The 19,898-nt window shown below is 48.0% G+C and overlaps 1 protein-coding gene across 1 annotated transcript in view; it reads right to left on the bottom strand.

Moving 5' to 3' along the window:
• Positions 1-18,348, bottom strand: part of LOC131286975 (GATA-binding factor C) — an 87,464-nt gene extending 69,116 nt beyond the window's left edge. The window contains exon 1 of the mRNA XM_058315986.1: positions 18,162-18,348. Coding sequence (XP_058171969.1) covers positions 18,162-18,348 — 187 coding nt within the window. The remainder of the gene's footprint in view (positions 1-18,161) is intronic.
• Between the last annotated feature and the right edge of the window lie 1,550 nt (positions 18,349-19,898).

Genomic DNA, 19,898 nt, shown 5'->3' with positions numbered 1-19,898 from the left:
CCTTCGCGTCCATTTCGTTCGTCTTTGCGAGCGCTGGAAGAAGTTAAGGTTTTTGTATTTCGGTCTCGGGCCCAGGATTCGATGATTTAAGTCTCCTCCTGGCGCGGGCATGCACCCTGTATGATGGTTTTAATGTGCTCAGTTCAACGCTCCAATTGGAGTCGAAGGAAAAACCCCCCGATGCAGAAGCTCGCAACAACAGCCGCGAGAACGGAACACAAAACGCGACGAGGGATGCGAAGAATTTCAGTTTTCCAGCATCCCGTTCCGTCCGGGCTCGCGCACAGGGTGGCGTGTGTCTCACGTGATAATCACTTTAATCAGCTTGATTTCATCGAGATCGAATCGATTTGATTTATTTATTTACCTTTTTTCCCCATTCCATTCTTTTTCTTCTCGCGTGCTCCGGGGAAGCCGGATTCCGCCGTTTTTATTTCCCATCCATTCTTATCCGTGCCTCTCCCGGAGGTTCCGTCCGTTGGCAAGGCAAGATCTTTCCCCCCGTTTATGCTTGCGGAACCAACGGGAGATCGAGAGGGACGAACAGTGCTGCACTTGGGAGCCCTTTTTTCCACCGAGCGCAGGCGGGCCGGACGGAAGCAGGTCACAATTCAGACATCAAATCAACATAACAGGAGGATGTCGTTTGTTCATAAGCATAAATAATCCATTCGCCGTTTCGCCGCCACCGCTTCACCCGGCGTTCGGGGAGGGGGCGAGCATAACGAAATGAAACCACCATTCGGAGCCGTTTAACGGTGGCCGCTCCTTCGTCCCCATCATCATCATCATCTTCGTCATCGTCATCAGCATAAGCAGTTTCTATCGACTGCCGTGGGATCGAAGCGTTCTTTCCGAACGGTCATAAATTGGTCTCGCTGGCGCTTGAAGGCTTTGAGTTGGTCGTAAATGTGTCCTTGGTTGGCGAAGGTTTAGACGGTGTGCTTCCTCGCGCTCTCCCGCTCTCGCTCTTCTAATGTTGCAGGATAAATTGAGGTGTGCCATGACGTGGCGAGCATGCGCATTAGACAATTTTTCTAGTAAATATAATTGCTAGGCAATTGAACCATATGTCTCAATAATTGGTTCAATTATGGATGTTTTAGTTGCGGCATCGAAGTGCGACAGTTTTGCTGACCATTTTGTATTTTGCAACAAACACACATTCTTGTGTCACATTTTACGAAAACTTTTGTAGCTTTTTGAATTTTGCAATAAGATTATTTGATTTTCTTCACGGAACAATTTTTCCAACTCCGTGCAACCTTTAAAGGTTTTCAAATGAATTGGTTTTACTAACATTTACTTTGTATGTGGTGTTGAAATATCTGTGTAATCAAACAAAATACACTTTCGCTCTTCATGCATGCCTAAAAACCAAACCAAAACCAACTGTTCAACGATGCCTCTGTCCGTGTGCCTCGGCATTTGAACCATATGTGTCAACAATTGGTTCAATTACAGGTGTTTTGATAGTATGTTGTTGTTTTGTTGTGTGTATCGAAGTACGACAGTTTTGCTGTACAGTCTGTTCTTTGCAACAAATTTTCCTCTATTATACTTTATGAACAATGTTGTAGCTTTCTGTATTTTATACTACCATTTTTAAGCTTTTCTTCTTGGATTAATTTTTCCAACTCCGAGCAACTTTAAAAGATTTTGAAATGTATTGTTTTCATTTACATTTGCTCTGTATATGGTGTTGAAATGTCTATTTAATCAAACAAAATATTAAAATTCTGTTTACTCATCCATGGATGCCTGAAAACCAAAACCAACTGTTCAATGATGCCTCCGTCCGTGTGCCGTTATCTAATTAAACAATAACTCATCGCCTCCAAACATGTTTCGCAATGAGAACCGACCGCATCGTGCAACCACACCCTACAGTTGCAACATCCCAATCTCTAAACGACTCCCAACGGGCCCCGAATTGTCCATTGCAAATAGGAATATTTGCCCCGCAACCAACAGCATTTGCTGCCCGAAGCAAATCAACAAACTCGAACCGACACATCCCCGAAACATCGAACGACGCCACCCTTCGGCCCCCGGAGCGAAGAGTGCCATTTTGCGAGCCTTTTGCGAAAGACAACAGTGCAATGTGCAACGGTTTTGGGTCCAGCGCCCACACGGTCAACACAACGGTACGCTGCAATGGCCGCGAGATTAAGTAATAAAAACGGGCTGCCTAGTAATAGACGACGAACGGCGGCCTCGAACGCTGGCCCTTGATGCCCCGGGGGGAGAAAAGAAGGCCGGTTTCATCCGGTCGCTCCTAAAGGTTCGTTTTCGGGAGGGCACTATTATTTGCCAACCCACCGCAGTGCCTTCCTTTTCCCCCTGGAGGGAGTTTTTGCTGCCCACTCCGGTTGACCGATGTCGAATGGCCCTAGGCTGGGTTTTCGGAAAGGTTCGCTTGCGGAATTTGCAACGCCACTTGTCCACAACTCCGATGGCTTCCGATGGCCGAGAGGAAAAGGCCGAGTGGGAGAAGCAGGTGTGCAAATGTGGTTGCAAAATGCCATCGCATGCAGTTCGAAAATCAAACACCTCTCCAAACATTCATTATAATTAAACGTACACTCGGCGTTCGGAAGCGAACGAAAGCGAGAACGTTTACGTCGAGAATAGGCGACAAAAATGGAGCTGACGGTTTGCGTTTCATTTTAGTGGTTTGGTTGGGTCGTTTTTTTTTCTTTTGCTTACATTATTTTTGCCACTCGGAAGGAGTGGGATACGCTCCAAATGCACTCGTGAATCGTTACGCAACCATTATAAAACGCAAGGTATATATAGGGGGAAACTGAAAGAGCGCGAGTCAAGTCCAATCCATAATGCAGAAGGAAAAAAAAGCAACAATAATAATGGTGCACTCGGTCGAGCTAAACGACTCCTGTGCTACGCTTTCTATCGCCGACCAAGGTGCAAGTGCAACTGCAGCAAGTACAACCGCAAATTCGTACGATGCCAACGCAACGGGAGTGAAATGAGCGGTTTGATTCATTACCCGCACCTGTATTTGGTATGGAAAATGACCGGTCAATCTTAAACACGCATTTTGTACACATACACACACACACATACACACCTATGTGCCACCTCTCATGGGGGTTGTTTCCAGCTCCAGTTAGTACTTTTTGAGGGAATGGAAAACCGCAACAAAACACCCAAACAAGCGTTAAGCGGTGCGAGGTCGAAGAGGTGTGAAATAGCGTGCCGATCAATTCTCGGCGTAAACGCCGTTTAAGGCTTCATTATCCCGCCATCCCCGGGCGCATAAGGATGTTTCCTTGGCCCGTCAACCTTGCCGCTTCTCGCGTTCGGTAGCGCGAAACGGTCGGAAACCGCACACCGATTGCGAAGTTCGGTATGAGCGTGAATGGACCAGATTTAAAGATTTCCGAACCATTCGATGGAGCGTTGAGAGTGTGTTTGAAAGAAAATACTGTCAAATTAGTTTATTAGCAATACAAGCAATTTAAACCGATCACTAAGACAAGTAAAGCCAAATAAGTCATGATCTTAGACCTATTCAACAACATTAAGTGCTGTAGAAAGTCACAATCTGAAAGTTTTTCATAAGATAGACTTTCTCAATAAATAGAAGTTCTACAAATGAGCAACATCCATCCTAAGGTCTCAGAGGAAATTTCCTTCCATGAAAGTGAAATTTTATCTGAAAATATTAACCCAAACATGATTTGGTTAAAATATGCGATTAAATTAACACAAAACATTTCGTCATATCAATTTAAAAAGAACATCCTTTCATACCAGAATATAAAAACGATATTCATTAATTGGTAGATATTGCAAGTTTTGCTATAAGTTTATATTTATCTCTTCGCAATGCAGATAGAAAGGGTTCTTTGTTTATTAAGATTTAATTAAAATTATTTTAAATGTTTAAAAAAGGATTGGATTTTATTTTTCTGGTCCATTAAATGGTTATTCCTTTTTTTTGAATGATGTTTTCCTAGCTATGAAAATCTTCGCACTTTTATTTACTACGCTAGGTTTCATGCTAACTGCAACTCTATGTTTCTTTTCCGCTTTAATACGCAATTTTGCATGACGTTCTTCTATATGTGTGTGTGAATGCATGTGGTCATACCCGCGCCAAAACAATTGACAATTACAACACCGCAAGTGCGAAGTGACGCTTCGTCTTCCGAGATGCACTGGAATTTGCAACCACCCGACGTTCACACTTGAGTGCAATTTTATGCTGTGTTTCATGGTTTGTCCGATTGCGTGAGGATGTGCGCAGGGTAGAGGGTGCCTTAAGGAAAACGCATAACTCGCGCGTGAAAACTTTAATTTTCGCCAACACCGGACGGAAAAACCGCGCGTCACGCCATCGAACGATCCGTTCCCCGTTTGTTTTCCCCTTTTGCGCCGCGGCCGTTAGGTGCCGGCTACCCACACGGCCCCAAACCGAAGCCCACCATTAAGCAATAAACATTCGTATATATTATTATAAAATGAATACCCAAAATGAAGCTAATAAAATAATAGGCACCGCCGCAGCTAATGCACATGCAATTTGCAACCGGGCGGGAGGTCACAGCGAATGCACCGCGATGCATGGCGGCCATGAGCGTTCGACCCGCGACCCATTCGCAGTGGTGTGCGCGTGCACGTTCCGTTCTGTGGCGTTCCGCGATGCGCCCCGCAATTGCGACGATGGTCACCAACCGGGCGATGCAATGCGCCGACCAAGCGCCAGGCCCACGAGCAAGCCGCCCGGTGACGGTGCGTGCACAAATGGCGCAGCAGATGCATCGCGGTGGAGGAACGGGGAGGAGGGCAGGAGAGGGGGTGGCTTGGAGACGGTGGCGATGCATTCTTTCGCCGGATGGCGCAACAATGCCCGCGCACCCGCGGCCAGCCACTCTGGCAGGCAAGTGGTATTATGTAAATATTTAATGAATTAATTGAGCGCCAGACATCTAGAGATTATGTTCTGTCGCTTTGTCGGTGGCCCGTTCGGTTTCGCTTCGTTCTGGTTTTCATTCCGTGTGTTTTTTTTTTTTCTTCTGTGCGGTTTGTTTTGTTTGCCTCTGTTTTGTCCCTTCCGTGCCGTTATGGTGACGTGCATGGCGTGGCTTATGCGTCGGCAGCATGGGACTAATTAATAAAAATGAAAAATGAGAGCGCAACCCTTCAAAGTTCCTTTGCATTCCCTGAGTTCCTTTTTTTTGCGACTTTTTGCAATCGTTTCGTAGAAATGTTCGAAACTAACCCTTTAGTGATCCTTTAGCATCCATTCAATTGTGTTTTAGTTGATTTTCTCTTCAAACTATATCATGTTGAAAACTTGCGAATAATCAATTTGTTTCAATAACAATTCCTTTTTATTGAATTGAAAAACAAGTGAACACATTTTTTAAATGTCCCCATTGCAGGTTAAAATCCACTTGCTCAAGCGACGCATGCTCGCAAGACGATTCGCGTTTCAAAGCGGCCGAAAGTTTCCCAGAACCTTCGCCTTTGAAGTGGAATTTTCCGGCCTCCCCCGCCCCAGCAGGATCGTTTTCAATTAATGACTTTTTAATTCGCTTTCCACGAACGCAATGTTCCGCCGGCATTCGCGCGGATACGCGCATTATTATGACAGCTGTCAAAACGAAACGGACCGCGAACGGAGAGTTCGGTTGGTTCTGCGGAAAAGTAACTGTTCGGTGTGGCTTGAAGTTCCCGGATGGGCGTTTGCCCCGGGCATCTGGCCGCGTCAGAATGATACATTGGCAGCACGATGGGCATTTCGGCGTTCTACCGGGTTCTCATTAAAATTCATGACCAAAAACGTCAATTGACACCTTCACGAACGTGGACGCGCGCGCGCTCCAAACGACTTCGCCAGTCGCACGGTTCCGCCTCAAAGGATGCCCAGCTAGCCAGAGATTTGTCGGTGGCTCCGGTGGATGTTGGCCGTTGGTTCCCCCTTTTGGCGATTTATTTTAAATTCGACAACGATCGTCACCTAAAGCTCGCCTACTTCAGCCTTTTCCGCCACAGGATTGTCCCACGTGCGAAAGGGAGGAGCCTAACCGTACGTGTGTGTATGTATGCGCCTGTATGTATGTACTTGCAAGAGGGGCGGACAGGCTTAAGAATTATGAGTTGCCGGTTTTGCCAGGGGAAACCGCGGGCAAATTTATTCCGTTCGACATTTTGCGCGTCCCAGGCCTAGGAGAGTTTTGGCCAGGTTCCCATCCCAGCATCGGACCCCCTTCGACTCTCCCACTCCCCCCACCCGGGCAAGAACGGGAGGGCGAACGGTACGCGAGGCCAATAATAAATTATTGATAAATTATGAGAACCTCCTGGCGAACCTGGCCGGGCTAACGTGTGTAGTCAATGTGTGCGTAGCTCCTCCGTTTTCCCTTTTGTACTCCTTTGCCGTGGAAAATGTGCTGCAAAAAAAACCCCCCGAATCCACCCCGGACCCTTCCACCCTTTACACGGTGACTTATGGCATTTTTTCTTCTTCCGACTTCGCGCCGCCCCATTGGAGCAGGACTTTAACAGCTCGTAGGTGCCAAATATTACAACTTCGATGTCGGCATTCGGTTGCAGACGAAACGAAGGAGGAACAAGGCAACACAACCGAAGGACACGAGGAAAAGCCAGACCAGGCCAACCAAATAAACATAAAAGCTGAAGACCAATTCCCAGCCGGGCTTTGTTGAGAATTCATTACGTGTGCTTGATTTATGAATTATGTTTCCTCTTTTTTTCTGGTTTTCGCTGCGCTTTTTTAACGTCCCTTCTAGGCTGAAACCCGCCTGATTTGCGAACCTTTCGAGTCGGCAGATTTTGCCCACCGATTGCCGATGGAGAAGGCAAAGACGAACTAAAGTAAGAAGTTTTTGGTGAGGAAGAGAGTATTTGGTGGGTGACCCCCCCCCCCTCGAGGGGGAGATGTAGCGAGAAGCGTGAGAAAAGCAAACCAAAATATCACCAAACCAAACCATAACGACCAAAGGTGGGGGTCCATTTCGGAAGTCTCCCGCATGTCAATGACTTTCGTGCAAAATGGCGTCCACATTGGTTGGATTTGAGGTTCCCTTTTTTCTCAAGCCAACGTACTTTTTTAGAGGTCTTTTCTCGAGGTGTCCTTTCCCCCACCGTCTCGGTATCATTCGATATCCTTTGCGTTGCCTTTGGTTGATGAAACGCCCAAACCACCCAAACAGTCACAACTCATTTCGTCCTTCGTTGCGCTGCCGAACGACGAAAGATGAATTTCGACGCTTATTAATAACCGTACGGAGGGGGATCTGTTTACCCGAAAGCAACTGCTCACTTGTTAAGCAAACCGGGTTGATTGTGAAAAACAACGCAAACGGCAGCTCAACACGCGGAAACTGCGACGAGGGAATGGGGGAAAAGAGTAGAAATAACGATAAATTTCTCAATATAATACGATCGCAGCGTGAGGCCCGATCGAGCGTCTGGTTGTCGCATGCGGAAGGCTGAGGCACTCCCAGCATTCGAAACCACCGGGCCCGAACCCCCAACGGGGTTGACAGTAGTACCACATTGGCCACAGTATCCAGTGGCCTTCCGTTTCGTTTCTTCACTTCCAAACCTTCCCCCTTTTCCCGCTCGGTTTCTCGCTGGATAATGATCTCAAGGAGCTGAGCGTCGCTTCCAACTCCTTCCATTTCGAAACCGGCGTCCGGTATTAATCCCAGCTGGGAAGCCAGCGGTGGTGGTGATTGCAGCGTAGCACCTGGTTCTGACCAGGTCGTTTCGACGCCGCCCAGGGGTCCGGACCCGAATGGCGGAAATCTAAACACTCGTTCTTACGTCGTCCGGCTTGGTTTCGCGCAGTTGGCAAAGTTCGTAAAGCTTTCCACAACATGCACTAATTTATTATTCAGATCGACGATCGAAGGGGTTTTTAAACGGAGGAACGCTTGCGGCAGGGATTCGCCAAGGGCATTGGGTGTGTGGTTTTGTTTTCCCTTTTCCCTTCTTTTGCTTTGTGCGTTCTGCAAATGGTCAACAAAAAAATTTACTGCTCTCCAAGAAATGGTTAAAACTATGTCCTTGTTCTTGGGCTTTTTTCAAACCCGCGTCGATGGACGTGGTGTATGATGTGTCAATCGTTAACGACCTCGCTGACTCTTATGACGCTCTCCCACGACAATGGAGCAACGCCCCAAACAGGGCTTTGTCACACTATTGTCTGAAAAGGGTTTTTTTTTGTTGGCTTTGAACCCTTTTGCTCCGTCTAGAAAAGTCTTACACACTTTCAAACCTTTCTTGTTCGAAAACGCACCTTCGAGTGATCTTGTTTCTTTTCATTGACACTTCCTTTGTGTCCCACAACACACACATTTCCCTCCGGCCGCCTTAACCCTAGTCCAGAAAAATCCGCATCTTTCTGATTTATTCACTGGACGGCTGGGCTTTTGTTCGGATCGGTGGTGAGCTCATCTCGTTTTCCCGAGTTTCCTAACTCCTTCCCGGGAAGCACCCCTGTTCGGAACGCCCCGTTAAAAATCTTACCGTTTTGCAGCCCGACCACCGGAGCTTCTTTTTCGGCGGTTGCCCATTGTTCGGACGCATAAGGGACGTTTACGCTTGCCTCCAGTGTGTTCCAACACTTTATTATCATTGAAATTGGATACTGCCGTTTGTTGTTCCCAGCGCTAAGGTTTGTATTTTCTCTCCCAGGTGTCAGAAGACCTTTTGCTCCTATCCCGGATGACAGTTATTGAGAATCGAACGGTAGAGAACGATTTCGTTTTCGCTTTTTTAGCCGTGTCACAAAACGGTGGCGCAATGGAAACATTTGAAAGTAAAATTTAAACCACCCGAAAAATGTATGTAGCAAAGGACTATGGAGACTCTGTAGGCCAAGAATAACGCCGTGTTTTGTCCCAATTCCCGGGACGTTGCACTATCTGATCCTAGGAGTTTCAAATCATTTAAAATTATCCTTTCAAAATGGGAGAAAAAGGAAAGATTGTGAACGAGATTGCTTCTGCTGAAAACAAAACTCGCTGCCCCCCCTCCCCCCCCCCCCCTTCTCCAAGCTCCTTCCCGTCTTTGTAGTGTGATTGGAAAATTAAATTAATTTTTTTCTACACTCCACACATTACCGTACCACCTTGTAATCACTTCCGCAAGTTGCACGGGCACAATTTGTTTTGCTGGCTCGTAATCGAAATTGTCCAGCCTAACGAAGAGGGAAGCCGTACTTTAATCGTGATAAGCCCTCGCAAATAACAAGGGAAAAAGGTGTTTTTTTTCCTCAAATTTCGTATGCCTTGCAGTGACTTTTCTTTGCGGAGCCCTTAGCTTACCTTCTAATTTACCTTCTTGGGAGCCCTTGGGCCCTTGTCAGCAACGGGGGAAGATAAAAAAAACTGTATATCTGCTCCAATTTTCCGCCCGAAAGCGAGAGTTGTTTAGGAAAGCAACGACACAAAAAAAAGCCACCAGAATCCACTTCAACCTTATCTCGGCCGCATCGGGAACTTGGATGTAATTATTATTTATAATAATCATTTTACATAATTACAACCAATTTCACCTGAGCTCGCACGCTCCCACCGAACCGGCCGAGTTCCTTTCCCCGAGGACCCTAGCCCTCATAGGGCGATCCGTTTTCCGTGGACCGTGCCCTCCGGGCCAGCTTTCCAGCGCGTGTTGCCTTTCCTCTTGCGAGCCTATTTCGGAAGTGTTCCGCTCTTCCGGATGTCTCTCCGCGTGTTCTTTGCGGCACCCGTCCTCTTGCTTGCTGCGTTTCCTTCGTGTGCCTTCGGGGCGGAAAACTAGGCCCAACCTTGCCACGCAACGAGACGGCGCCACTTGGCAGCTGCCGGGGATGAATGATGGGTTCATTTTGTTAATATTTTCCAGCGGTCGAGGTTCTTCTGATTGAATGTCTTCCTCGAGAGGGCTTTTTCGGTGTTTCGTCCCACTCAGCACCTGCGTTTGCAAAATAGGACATCAAATTACTTCGAATAGCCTACTTAAAAAAACTGTTGGTCAATTATAAGCTAGTTGTACATCGTAAGTAAGTATTAAAAATTTAAAATGGGTTCCACACTCAAAAAGGAAAACATGCAAATGAGAAGAAAAAAGCCTCAAGCCTTTTGGAATGAGCTGGATTGCTGGAAAAATGGATTGAGCTTATATGAACTCAGTCTTGCATAAACCTGAGCTGGAAGGAAACATACAAAGAAACAAAAAAAAAAGCGGAACATCATCACGTTACGAGCACGGAGATCATGTTTACAGGCGAAGACAGCGTCCGCCCAGCGTCCAAGAACCGAGAGTGAGAACCGAGTTGTATCGAGCTTGTTTTATAACTTCATATTTAAATCATTCGTGTACGTGGTTCGTGGTTCGTGATTCACGCTAGTTGACCATCTGGTAGACAAAATGGGAGGGATCCCGATCGGACAACGATCCAAAGCAGAAGGGATGAAATATGCAAATTATGGTCTATGCGATCGAAATTCACTCTTAACTGGCTGTTTTAAGCCCCATTTTAAATGGATTAAATGTCTACAATTTACTACAACTATTTATCTGACTGTTGCTTAAACTAACCTTTTTAATAAATCACTAAATTTGAAGATACCAAGGAAAGTGTTTACTCCTTCCCTAGAAAACTTGTTTTAGCATGTAGTGAAATTATCTTTCAATGGTAAACCTTTACTTTGGACCATCCCTCTTGAGTTGAGAACTGAAGAAATTCCTGATTTTCCGGTTTCACCGTACGCCATTGCGAATTTCACGTACCTCCTCTGGACATGGTGTAGAACTCTCTTTCTCTCTCTCTCTCCTTCGCTCTTGGACTCGGAAACAAGTTCCCTTTTTGCATGTTCATTCTTGGCATCGCCCGTTAATGGTCAAAACAAATCGTAAAATCTCAAGTGCATCAAAGTGCAGGCAACTTCCAGGTACTACCCGGGAGGGTGATCCCTGGAGATGACGAAGGGAAACAAGGGTGAGGCACATAAATACACATAAGCCACCCCACCGCTAGCCGATCCTCGGCTCGTCAATCCTTTCGCGCGTCGCACTCCAAAATCCACACCCGATGCTTACCGAACCCCGATGATGTGCGATCCGGCTTCTCCTTCGGAAGACTTTGCCGATTGGCTCAGTCGGGGATCAGTTCGGGGCCACTTGAGCGCGGGTAGCCAAAACGGTCCAGCCAGACGAGTGGCGCCAGCTCCGGTCAGGGATAGAGCGCTAGCTTATAGGGACGAGGGTCCCGGAGGACTACCGGCGAGGGTTAAGCTTACCGTGACAAGCGCAGCTGAGCTTAAGTTCCCGGCCTCCCGGTAAGGGATACATCCGATCCCGGTGAACTCGGGAGGGGATTAGCTTACACACGGATAGCCTCAAGTGGCTCTCGTTTACATCCCAGGGGTACAAGGAAGGCGCCCGTGGCTTCAGTTTCCGGTGCTACCGAGCGAACATGCGAACCCATTGACAGCTTCAGTGAACTTCCAGCGTGCACGCATCGTAAGGCAAATTTGCGACCCGGGTCGGCCCTCGATGTAAAATGCAACCGCTATGAGCGCGTTCGATTCATTACAATCTCATTAACCGCGGAGAACGCGATGCATCTCGCTACGGCACACACACACACACACACTGCCAGGACGGAACAGTATCAGTTGTTAACCGTCGTTTCGTCGTCGTTTTCCGAAGGACCATGTCTTGTTTGTTCCCTGCTCATGCGCGGCCACGTTCCGTACGCACGTTTCTTGCGATCGTTATCGTTCGCATACGATCCCGACATAGTGTTTTACCTCTTGCAGCTCACATACGTACGCACAGAGAGAGCACGCGATCAATCAGGCGCTTGATTCCACCTTGAGTGTAGTGTGTCCACTACGAACATTTTAGGGGGGTTTAGTTTAGTGTTATGCTTTAAGAATCTTTCTGCAAGATTTATTCATATGAATCTTTCATCTAAGATTCATTCAGATGGATTCATGAATCTTTTGGGATTCGAATCTCCAAACGATTCTGAATCCTTCGAAGCCTTGATGCATCTGCATGAATCTTTCATGAATCTTTCATGAAGCTCCATGATTCTTTTATTGGCACAGTTCATGAAAAGATTCATGAATCTCTAAAACGTAGAGAATCATTCAGATTAATGAATCTGAATCTGAACTACACAACTCTAGTTTAGTTCCCTTCAACTTCCGCCTCAAAATGTTCTACCATCGACGAATTTGAACTAATTTGATGTAAGTTTCCGTTTACATGAAACCGGACGGACACCAATCCTCCTTTTGGCTTCAGGTGAGGCCTTTTTTTAAGCAATCGATGGGTGAAGTAATACTTTCTTTAGTAGATTTCACCAGCATTTAATCTTGTGAAGAAGCTTCGTTTGTTTTATTGTTTTGTGAATGCCGGCCAAGAAGTTTTTACCGTTCTTGGGGTTTGATTTCAATTTAATGTACAACGGGTGGTTTGCTAACATTAGCTAGCGTTCCTAACGCTCCTCGCCTCACACTACCGGCGCTCTCGGGAGACATCTTTTACGCGCCACGTTAAAAACAACCCAAATGGCACCGAAAAATCACTTTCCTCCACAGTTTCGTCCGGATCGGTGGCTCGTTAATAGCGGAGCAGGTTTCCTAACGGCCCACCGAAAGGGGGGGTTGGGCAGGGTTAATTAACGAGCTTTCGTCAATCCGCTGACTTGTCCGAGTCCCACCAACGGTGAGGGTAACGTAAGATTTACGGAAAAAAAAACAAACAACCAACCGGGTGGAGCAAAAACTTGGTAAATAAAAATGAAAACCTAGGACCCGTCCGGGAAAATGGCTCGTGGCCGTGCCGAGCCCGTCGTTAGGCGATTGATTTTTATTGGCCATCTTAAGTGGTCGCAATCAATCGCGATAACGCTTGTCGATTCCTAGAACACCTTAAGCGAAGGAATGAGTGTGTGGCCCCGGCAGTGTTATGGTGATTGGAAGCTCCTCCGGCCGAAAACCCGCGGGATGAAGCTCGGCCCAAAGTCGAGAAAAGGGCATCCCCTTCCTACGGTGTTTGGGCGAACCAAACACGCTCGGCTCGTAAAACAAACACTCCCCGCACACACACAAACTGGGCCAATAAAATGGTTACCGGAATCAACAGGCAACCGGGTTGATCGAGAATGAATATACCATTCCGTTCGAAAACTGTTTCGGTGCGGAAAAATCGTGTCCAGCAATTGTACGTAGTCTACTCGGAGAGGAATGTGTTTTGGCGTTTTTCGGCGCCAACCACTCACTGGCGTGCGGAACAAGACTGTGCACCACATTCGGGAAACATTTCAAAATATTTTCCCCTCACTTAAGACCCTCACCCAGACCCTCTTGTAGGCCGTTTTCCCTCCGAGTCCTCGGATTCCTCGAAATTTCTTCCGACACACGGGTTTTTTTTCCTCGAGTGCCTCACATCACCACGCACATGCCACAGATGTCGGGACACGGTAAGACGACAGGCTCACGCCGGTCCCTTCCAACGCCGCCCCGCTCACATCCCTCTCACCCCCCGACTCGGCGGGTGCGGGTGAATGTTGTAACATAATTTGATTTTATTTAGCGTGAGCTTGCAATTTTAAACCACGAGTGAACGGCAGAGATAAGTAGGAAGAGAAAATAAGATCACCCCTCCCCCAATCCCTCCCGGGATTCGTCTCGTTCTTAAGGAAGCTCAAGGCGGGCGGGCGCGTGGAAGGATGTCTTGCTATCCGTACTTAACAACATCATCAACCGCCGAGGGAAGGCTGACACGCAGGGAGCGTTAAACCCTCACCAGTGCGGGCTTGCGTGATAAAGAGAGTGAGAACGAAGCGATAAAGAGAGATCCTGGACTGCGATCACCAAAATAAGACGAAGAAGAACATGTATGCGTGGCCAGCAGCAAGAAGAAAACCAACAAAAAAATGAAACATACAATCAGTCCACAGCGAAACTCCTGCGTAACATTCACCCCCGAAATCGTGCTGCTTTCCAACACCTACTAGTGAAAGAGAGAGAGAGGAGGGAAAACCTTTTAATGGATTAACCTGTGACCGTGGCGGCGTTTTCCCTTAATGGCCTCGTCGTCTGGTTACATTTAGAGCACATCGGATCTTTAACTAGAGAAGCGCCCACCATCCCGAGTGTGAGTGGGCAGGGAAAACCCCCTTTGCGCGGCCAAAGCTGATGGTCATCTTCTTCGGCGCTCAGGGCCAGTGGAAAAGGATAAGCAGAGAGGGGGCCAAAACAACAGAGGGAAAAAAACATATTGCCGCATAAAATCAAACGGGGCGAAAAAGGAGCACCTATTTGTTTTAATGTGTTTATTAAGAAAAGCCTTTAATTTAGGCCTCGCCAGCTCCTTCGGTTCCACTTTGGCTCGCCTTTCTTTGCGCGACTCCGACGGAGTAAAGTGGCCAAAGGTGCGATCAGCGAAATGTGATCGTCCTATGAAAACAAAAAAAATACGGAGAAAAATAAAAATCAGGCCGATCCGCCGCCGCCGCCGACGATGACGTTTGTTTGTTGCCGCCGGTTTGGAGGCCGCCCCATCGGCACGGCATGGCCTGGCGCTCCGCATGTGTTTCGGATCAGCGTTCGGATCGCAGAAACCAGAAGCCTACTTGGTAGCCGGAACGCTAAATTGAATTATGACAGTTTGATGTTATGTTTTGGGCCGCCACCGGACTCCAAACTCCGGACAAAACCGGGAGGGGGGAATGGGGTGAAGCGTGAAGAAAGCACATGTGTGTGAGGTCAAATGCTTACGCGATCGACGGAACACACGGCACACATATCGGACCCGATGGATGGATGGATGGATGGATGGAATTTTAAGTGGCGCTGGGCTGGAAGGCGTTCCAGGCGGCTGCTCCAGCACCGGGAGTCAGCAGCTGCGCCAAAGGATTTTAATGCAGTTTCTCGCAGCGACAGCGATTCAAGGGAATGGGCGAGAGGGAGTGAGAGTGTCCGCGCCGGCCGACACAAATGTGGTAATTAGCTTCAATTAAGACATCAGTCCGAGATGACAGATTAATTTTTGCAGATTAATGCCCCCGGCTGCCGTGACCACGACCGCACGGAAAGTAGCAATTAATTGCATACTCTAGCAATTGAAAGCTCTCTTTTCATTGTGGAGGTGTTTTTTTCTTCTTTCGTTTGGACTTTGGTCTCGCTAGCCTTTCGTTTTATTTTGACGTATACATTCCTCGTGCGCGGCCCATCCTTTTGTCTCCGTCCAATTTCTTCCAAGGCGCCTTGGATTGTTCCTTGAGCTGGCGCTCTCCAAACAAGGAGCACATTCGAGGCGCGCGATCGAGATTTTTGCGACACTTTGCCACTTCGCGGCGTCTCTAGCGGCCTCATTATGCTGCGGTCTGGCGCGCTAGACGGAGGGCTGATTGAATTAGGCCCCGCTAACGACCGGGGGAAAGGGGTTTGGAACCCGGTTCCCGGGTGGATGGGGGGAGAAGGAGTTTCCAGCGCCCAGTCCTAAAGTGTCACGACGTGCACGAAGTCAATCTTCGTGGCATTCAGTCGCATTTCTGGTATGCACCCCGATCCCTTCCAAGTAGGAATGGTTTCATACAAGCGCGTCGTTAAAATGGTTTCAAAATTGTAGTCTATAATAAAGCGACTGGGGTTCGATTCCTAGTGAGCGGGTTGGACGAAAGCTCCGTTCGACCTTGTCCACCGGCCAAATGCCTCAAACCGGCGGAAACTCACGGAAGCCTAATCCACCCCGAATGCTAATGCTCGACGAACGCCGGGACGTGCGTATCGTGCTATCGATTATTTTACGACCAGCAGCGGAGGCTGGACACTTTTATTTTTCCATGTCTGCTTTACGGTCGCTTTAGCTCTCTCGTTTTCGGGCTGTGTTTTGGCATTAAAAATTCGGTAGAATGATGAGATATCAATCAATCACTCGCTGGTGACCCGCACCCTTTTTTTGGGTGCTCCACGCAACCCGGGGAAAGGTGGGAGCACGAGGGGTCGAAAAGATGTTACAGGTGACACACTTCGTCGTTTGTTTTCTACTCCCTCCCTTAGCACGGTGGATCATTTGCGTTGCGTCTTCGGATTTCGTTGATTTGTTTTTATCATTTTTATAGCCACCCGTGCGCACCCGGGGTTTGGCTTGGTTCGAAAATCAGAAGCAGTAAAAAATTTACCACCTCCTAGGAACGATTAAATGCTGGTTAGGAACAAATGGCCGGTTGCGGAAAGGTAACTCTTCAAGAAACTCCAAGAAGATACCCGCCGGGGGCTTTCACAGCGAAATGACGAACTACTCGCCCAACGCGCCAACGAATATACCTTCCCCGGTTTCGACCGTTAACCGATTCGGCAGCGGTTTTTGGGTAAATGTGCGTCTGGTAGCGGGAAGTAAATCAAATATTTAAATTAAAAATCCTCCCCGATCGGAACGGGGGAGCCATTAACCGACCGGGAACGAACACCCCGCTGGTGATTGCGAATGAAACACGATCGTGATATTTATTGCGCATCAAAGCCAATCAAATGGTAGTAGAATTTTTCGTCTAGGATGGGTTCAAATTTGGAGTCGCATTTAATTTCATTTTCGCTGCTGACAAAAAAAAAAACACACAGTGTTAATCAGAACCGGGAACGAAACTGCACGACTCCGATCAAATAACCCCCCGCTCTAAAACGGAACAGCGTGAGGCTCGCTCCTTAAAAATAGCCTCTTGGAAGATAGCTTAGAATTGAACATTTAGATTAATGTCTACCGCTCGTCTTCGCTTCATTAAACTGACATGATTTTCTCGTCCAACGGAATCAGCCAGGAAAGAGGGTTTCTCGACTTACCCCAACCTTGCAACATGCACCCAAGCACAAGCAGCACCTCATCAAAAACTTTTGCCAACCACGGCGTATCTTTCCCGCTTTCCCGTCCGACTCCGGTGCTAGAACTTTCCCAAACCAGCGCTGCCAAATTACCAACATTTTGGCCACAATCGCAACGAAGCGCTGTTACTCGCGGCCAGATTAAGCATCTTTTAATTACACACCACACGGATGGTGCATGCCGAACGAAGCACCACGCGTCCGCTAGCTATTTTCCCTATCGTTAGCCAAACCCGCGGTGGGACATGGCAACTTTAGCATGCACACATACGAAAAAGCGAGAAGTTAAAATTAAAAAAAAAGAAACGATTCCGTTTTCCCATCCGCGAAGAACAGCAAAAAGTGCACGGGGAGGGGGGGGAAGGGTAAGAAGCGTGTGGAGTGAGACCCATTGAAGGCGGATGAATTGCATTCAGGCACGAAAAGCGTCTTCATTTTCGACATGCAACGCCCGGAGACGAAAAACTTCAACGGCCCATCAAGCGACGAACCTTCCCAAGTGTTGTCGCGTTCGGTTGGAACGTAATGGAACCCTCCGGTTTTTTGTTTTCGGTGGGCCCGGTCTTTCGGTATGATGCGAAATGCGTACGGTCGCTTGTCGCCAAATACGCCGATCCATCCAATGCTGGTCGCGGTGGTCGAGGAAAAAACAAAATAAAATTCAATGATAAAGTAATTACCGTTGAATCTGCTCGTAGCGCCGCCGCATTGTGTGTTGCGTCCAAGTTAATGTTTTTTTTTTTGTTTTTTTCTCTTTTCGGGTGCCCCTCGTCACAAACGGCCACCTCAAATTAGGTTGGACGTACGGTAGTGTGCCGCGGTTGGAGGTACAGCACACGTTTTTGGCGTGCGATAATTACATTTCCGCGACGCGTTCAAGCGTCTCGGCTGTTCTTGATGGAAATCTCAATTGCAGTTTTCCTGCGCCACCGTCAGTTAGTTTACCCTGCCCGCGCCCCCGCCGACAACCTTCACGTGCATTAGCCACTGCACGTACCCTGTGTGGCCCCCACCTCCCCAGCCGCGAAGGGTGAGCCAGCGAACGAACCTCTTCTGGTTGGACTGTAATTATTGTTAATTACTTTTTTTGATGTAATTGAAATTGAAACAACGCCAACAATGGGACACCGGGTTCTGTCGAAGGTTTTTGACGTCGATGTTTGAGGCTTCGAAAACCCGGGGGGAAGAGTACGACGTGGTACACTCTTTGAGAACCCCGTTAGAGATTGCGGTGTACCGTCGTCTTCTTGAGGCCCACCGATTGTTTCAACAAGGACTTACCGTGCGGTCCGTAGCTAGTCGGGTAGTACCGGCGATGGGAGCTATTCTCGAGCGGATAGAACGGGTTCATCTCGGACGGATCGACGGCGGCCGTCTGGTGACCGAGGGCGGCCGACGTTCCCGGCGACCCACCGAGCCGCTGGTTGTCGTACCAGCTCCGTGCCTCCGCTGCTGATGTCATATCCATTGTGCTGCTGGTGGTGGTTGCCGATTGTTTCACACAGTTTTCACTTCACAAACCCCGTACACACACCCACACACACGCACACATACACACACTGACACGGACACTTTGCCGAACGGTCGGCCACAGGTACGAGGAAAGCTTCCTCTTCTTATAACTCGCCGAATTGGTGATCTTTGTCGAAAACTTAGAAGAAATCGCTGTTGTCCTAAGTTCGTTACGATGCGCGGGACTTTATTTCTCGATGTTCCCGCCGTTCAGACAGTTTTTCCCAGTGACATTTTCACCACATACTCATACACGCAAGCGGGGCGAGCGGGCGTTCGCGCAATGTTCGGCCGATCGATCCGCGAATCTGATCTGATCTCGCCTTCGAAGCCCTTCCGTTCTCGTCCGCCTCACAGCGAACCCGGTCCAGCTGATCTGCCTTTCCGCTCCGGCACGATCATGTCACCGCGCACACAACCGCGCAGCACAATCTCCTGGACGCATACAACAACTGCATACGCACCGTGTCTTGCGCGCGCGCGCGCTCGAAGCTCGTACAAAATGGTGGATCGCAATTGTCCCTTTCTGCTCAACGCAAACAAAAAGTAGAAAACACCGCGCACTCGGGAACTCAAGCACGACCGAATTCCGATTCGCCGATACACACAAACACACACACGCGTGCAGCCGCAGACGGAGAGAAGGACACCAGCAGGAGGCGTGGAGTATGAACGAGCGAGAAAGCGAGTCCGGCGGAGGATTTATCTGCGAAAACCCGTACGCGGATCACGGAATCATACTCTTATTTATCACGCTGCCCTCCTTTTGTTCATTCGTCATCGAAACGAAATAATAATAAACGATAAATATCGTCCTCCCCACCCCGTGGGGTTTCCTTTCGCGTTCGCGTGCTCCCGGGGGGGTTTTCCGGAGGCCCGCGCTTTCTTCCCGCGAGTTGGGCTGATGATGATTTCGGGGGTTGTAATTTATACACAAATTTTGCTGTTCATTCAGTGAAACAAATTATTTCTCCCCGCTCGTCCTTCCTTTCGGGTTGGGCTTTTTGGGCGTGTGGCGTGAAAAATCGGTGGGCTGGTAGAATTTCCACTTCCACGACGTCTTTGGCGGCTGTCAACGTGTTTCTATTCAAGCTGTTGGTAAATGAGAAAGAAAAAGAGGGAGAAAAAAATGAGAAATAGTAAGAAAATTATTATCTATCATTAGTTATGAAGTTGGTTGGAAAATTAAGCTCTTACGGAGCATACAGGTAGCATATATTCATATTTAAACGCAGGCTCTCGATGGGAGATCGGTCACCTGCAGTTAACCATCTTGTCACAAGAAGAAACAGTCCTTATCTACCGTGCGAGGTGATATTGTTATCACTTTAAATTTCACATCTCCTATGACCACAAGTTGGACTTAAATTTCGATAACAAAAAGGCCGCCTCGAAACGTTCTAAAATACATCCACTCGCCCGCAGATCGATCCCCCAATCGACACTGATTGCTTGTCCGATGGTAAACGCTCCTTTTTGCAGCTTCCTTCTTTTTCCTCGGTCGAC

Source organism: Anopheles ziemanni, chromosome 3 (genome assembly GCF_943734765.1).
Source record: "Anopheles ziemanni chromosome 3, idAnoZiCoDA_A2_x.2, whole genome shotgun sequence".
Classification (NCBI taxonomy): domain Eukaryota; kingdom Metazoa; phylum Arthropoda; class Insecta; order Diptera; family Culicidae; genus Anopheles; species Anopheles ziemanni.
This window is presented reverse-complemented; position numbering and strand designations above follow the sequence as displayed.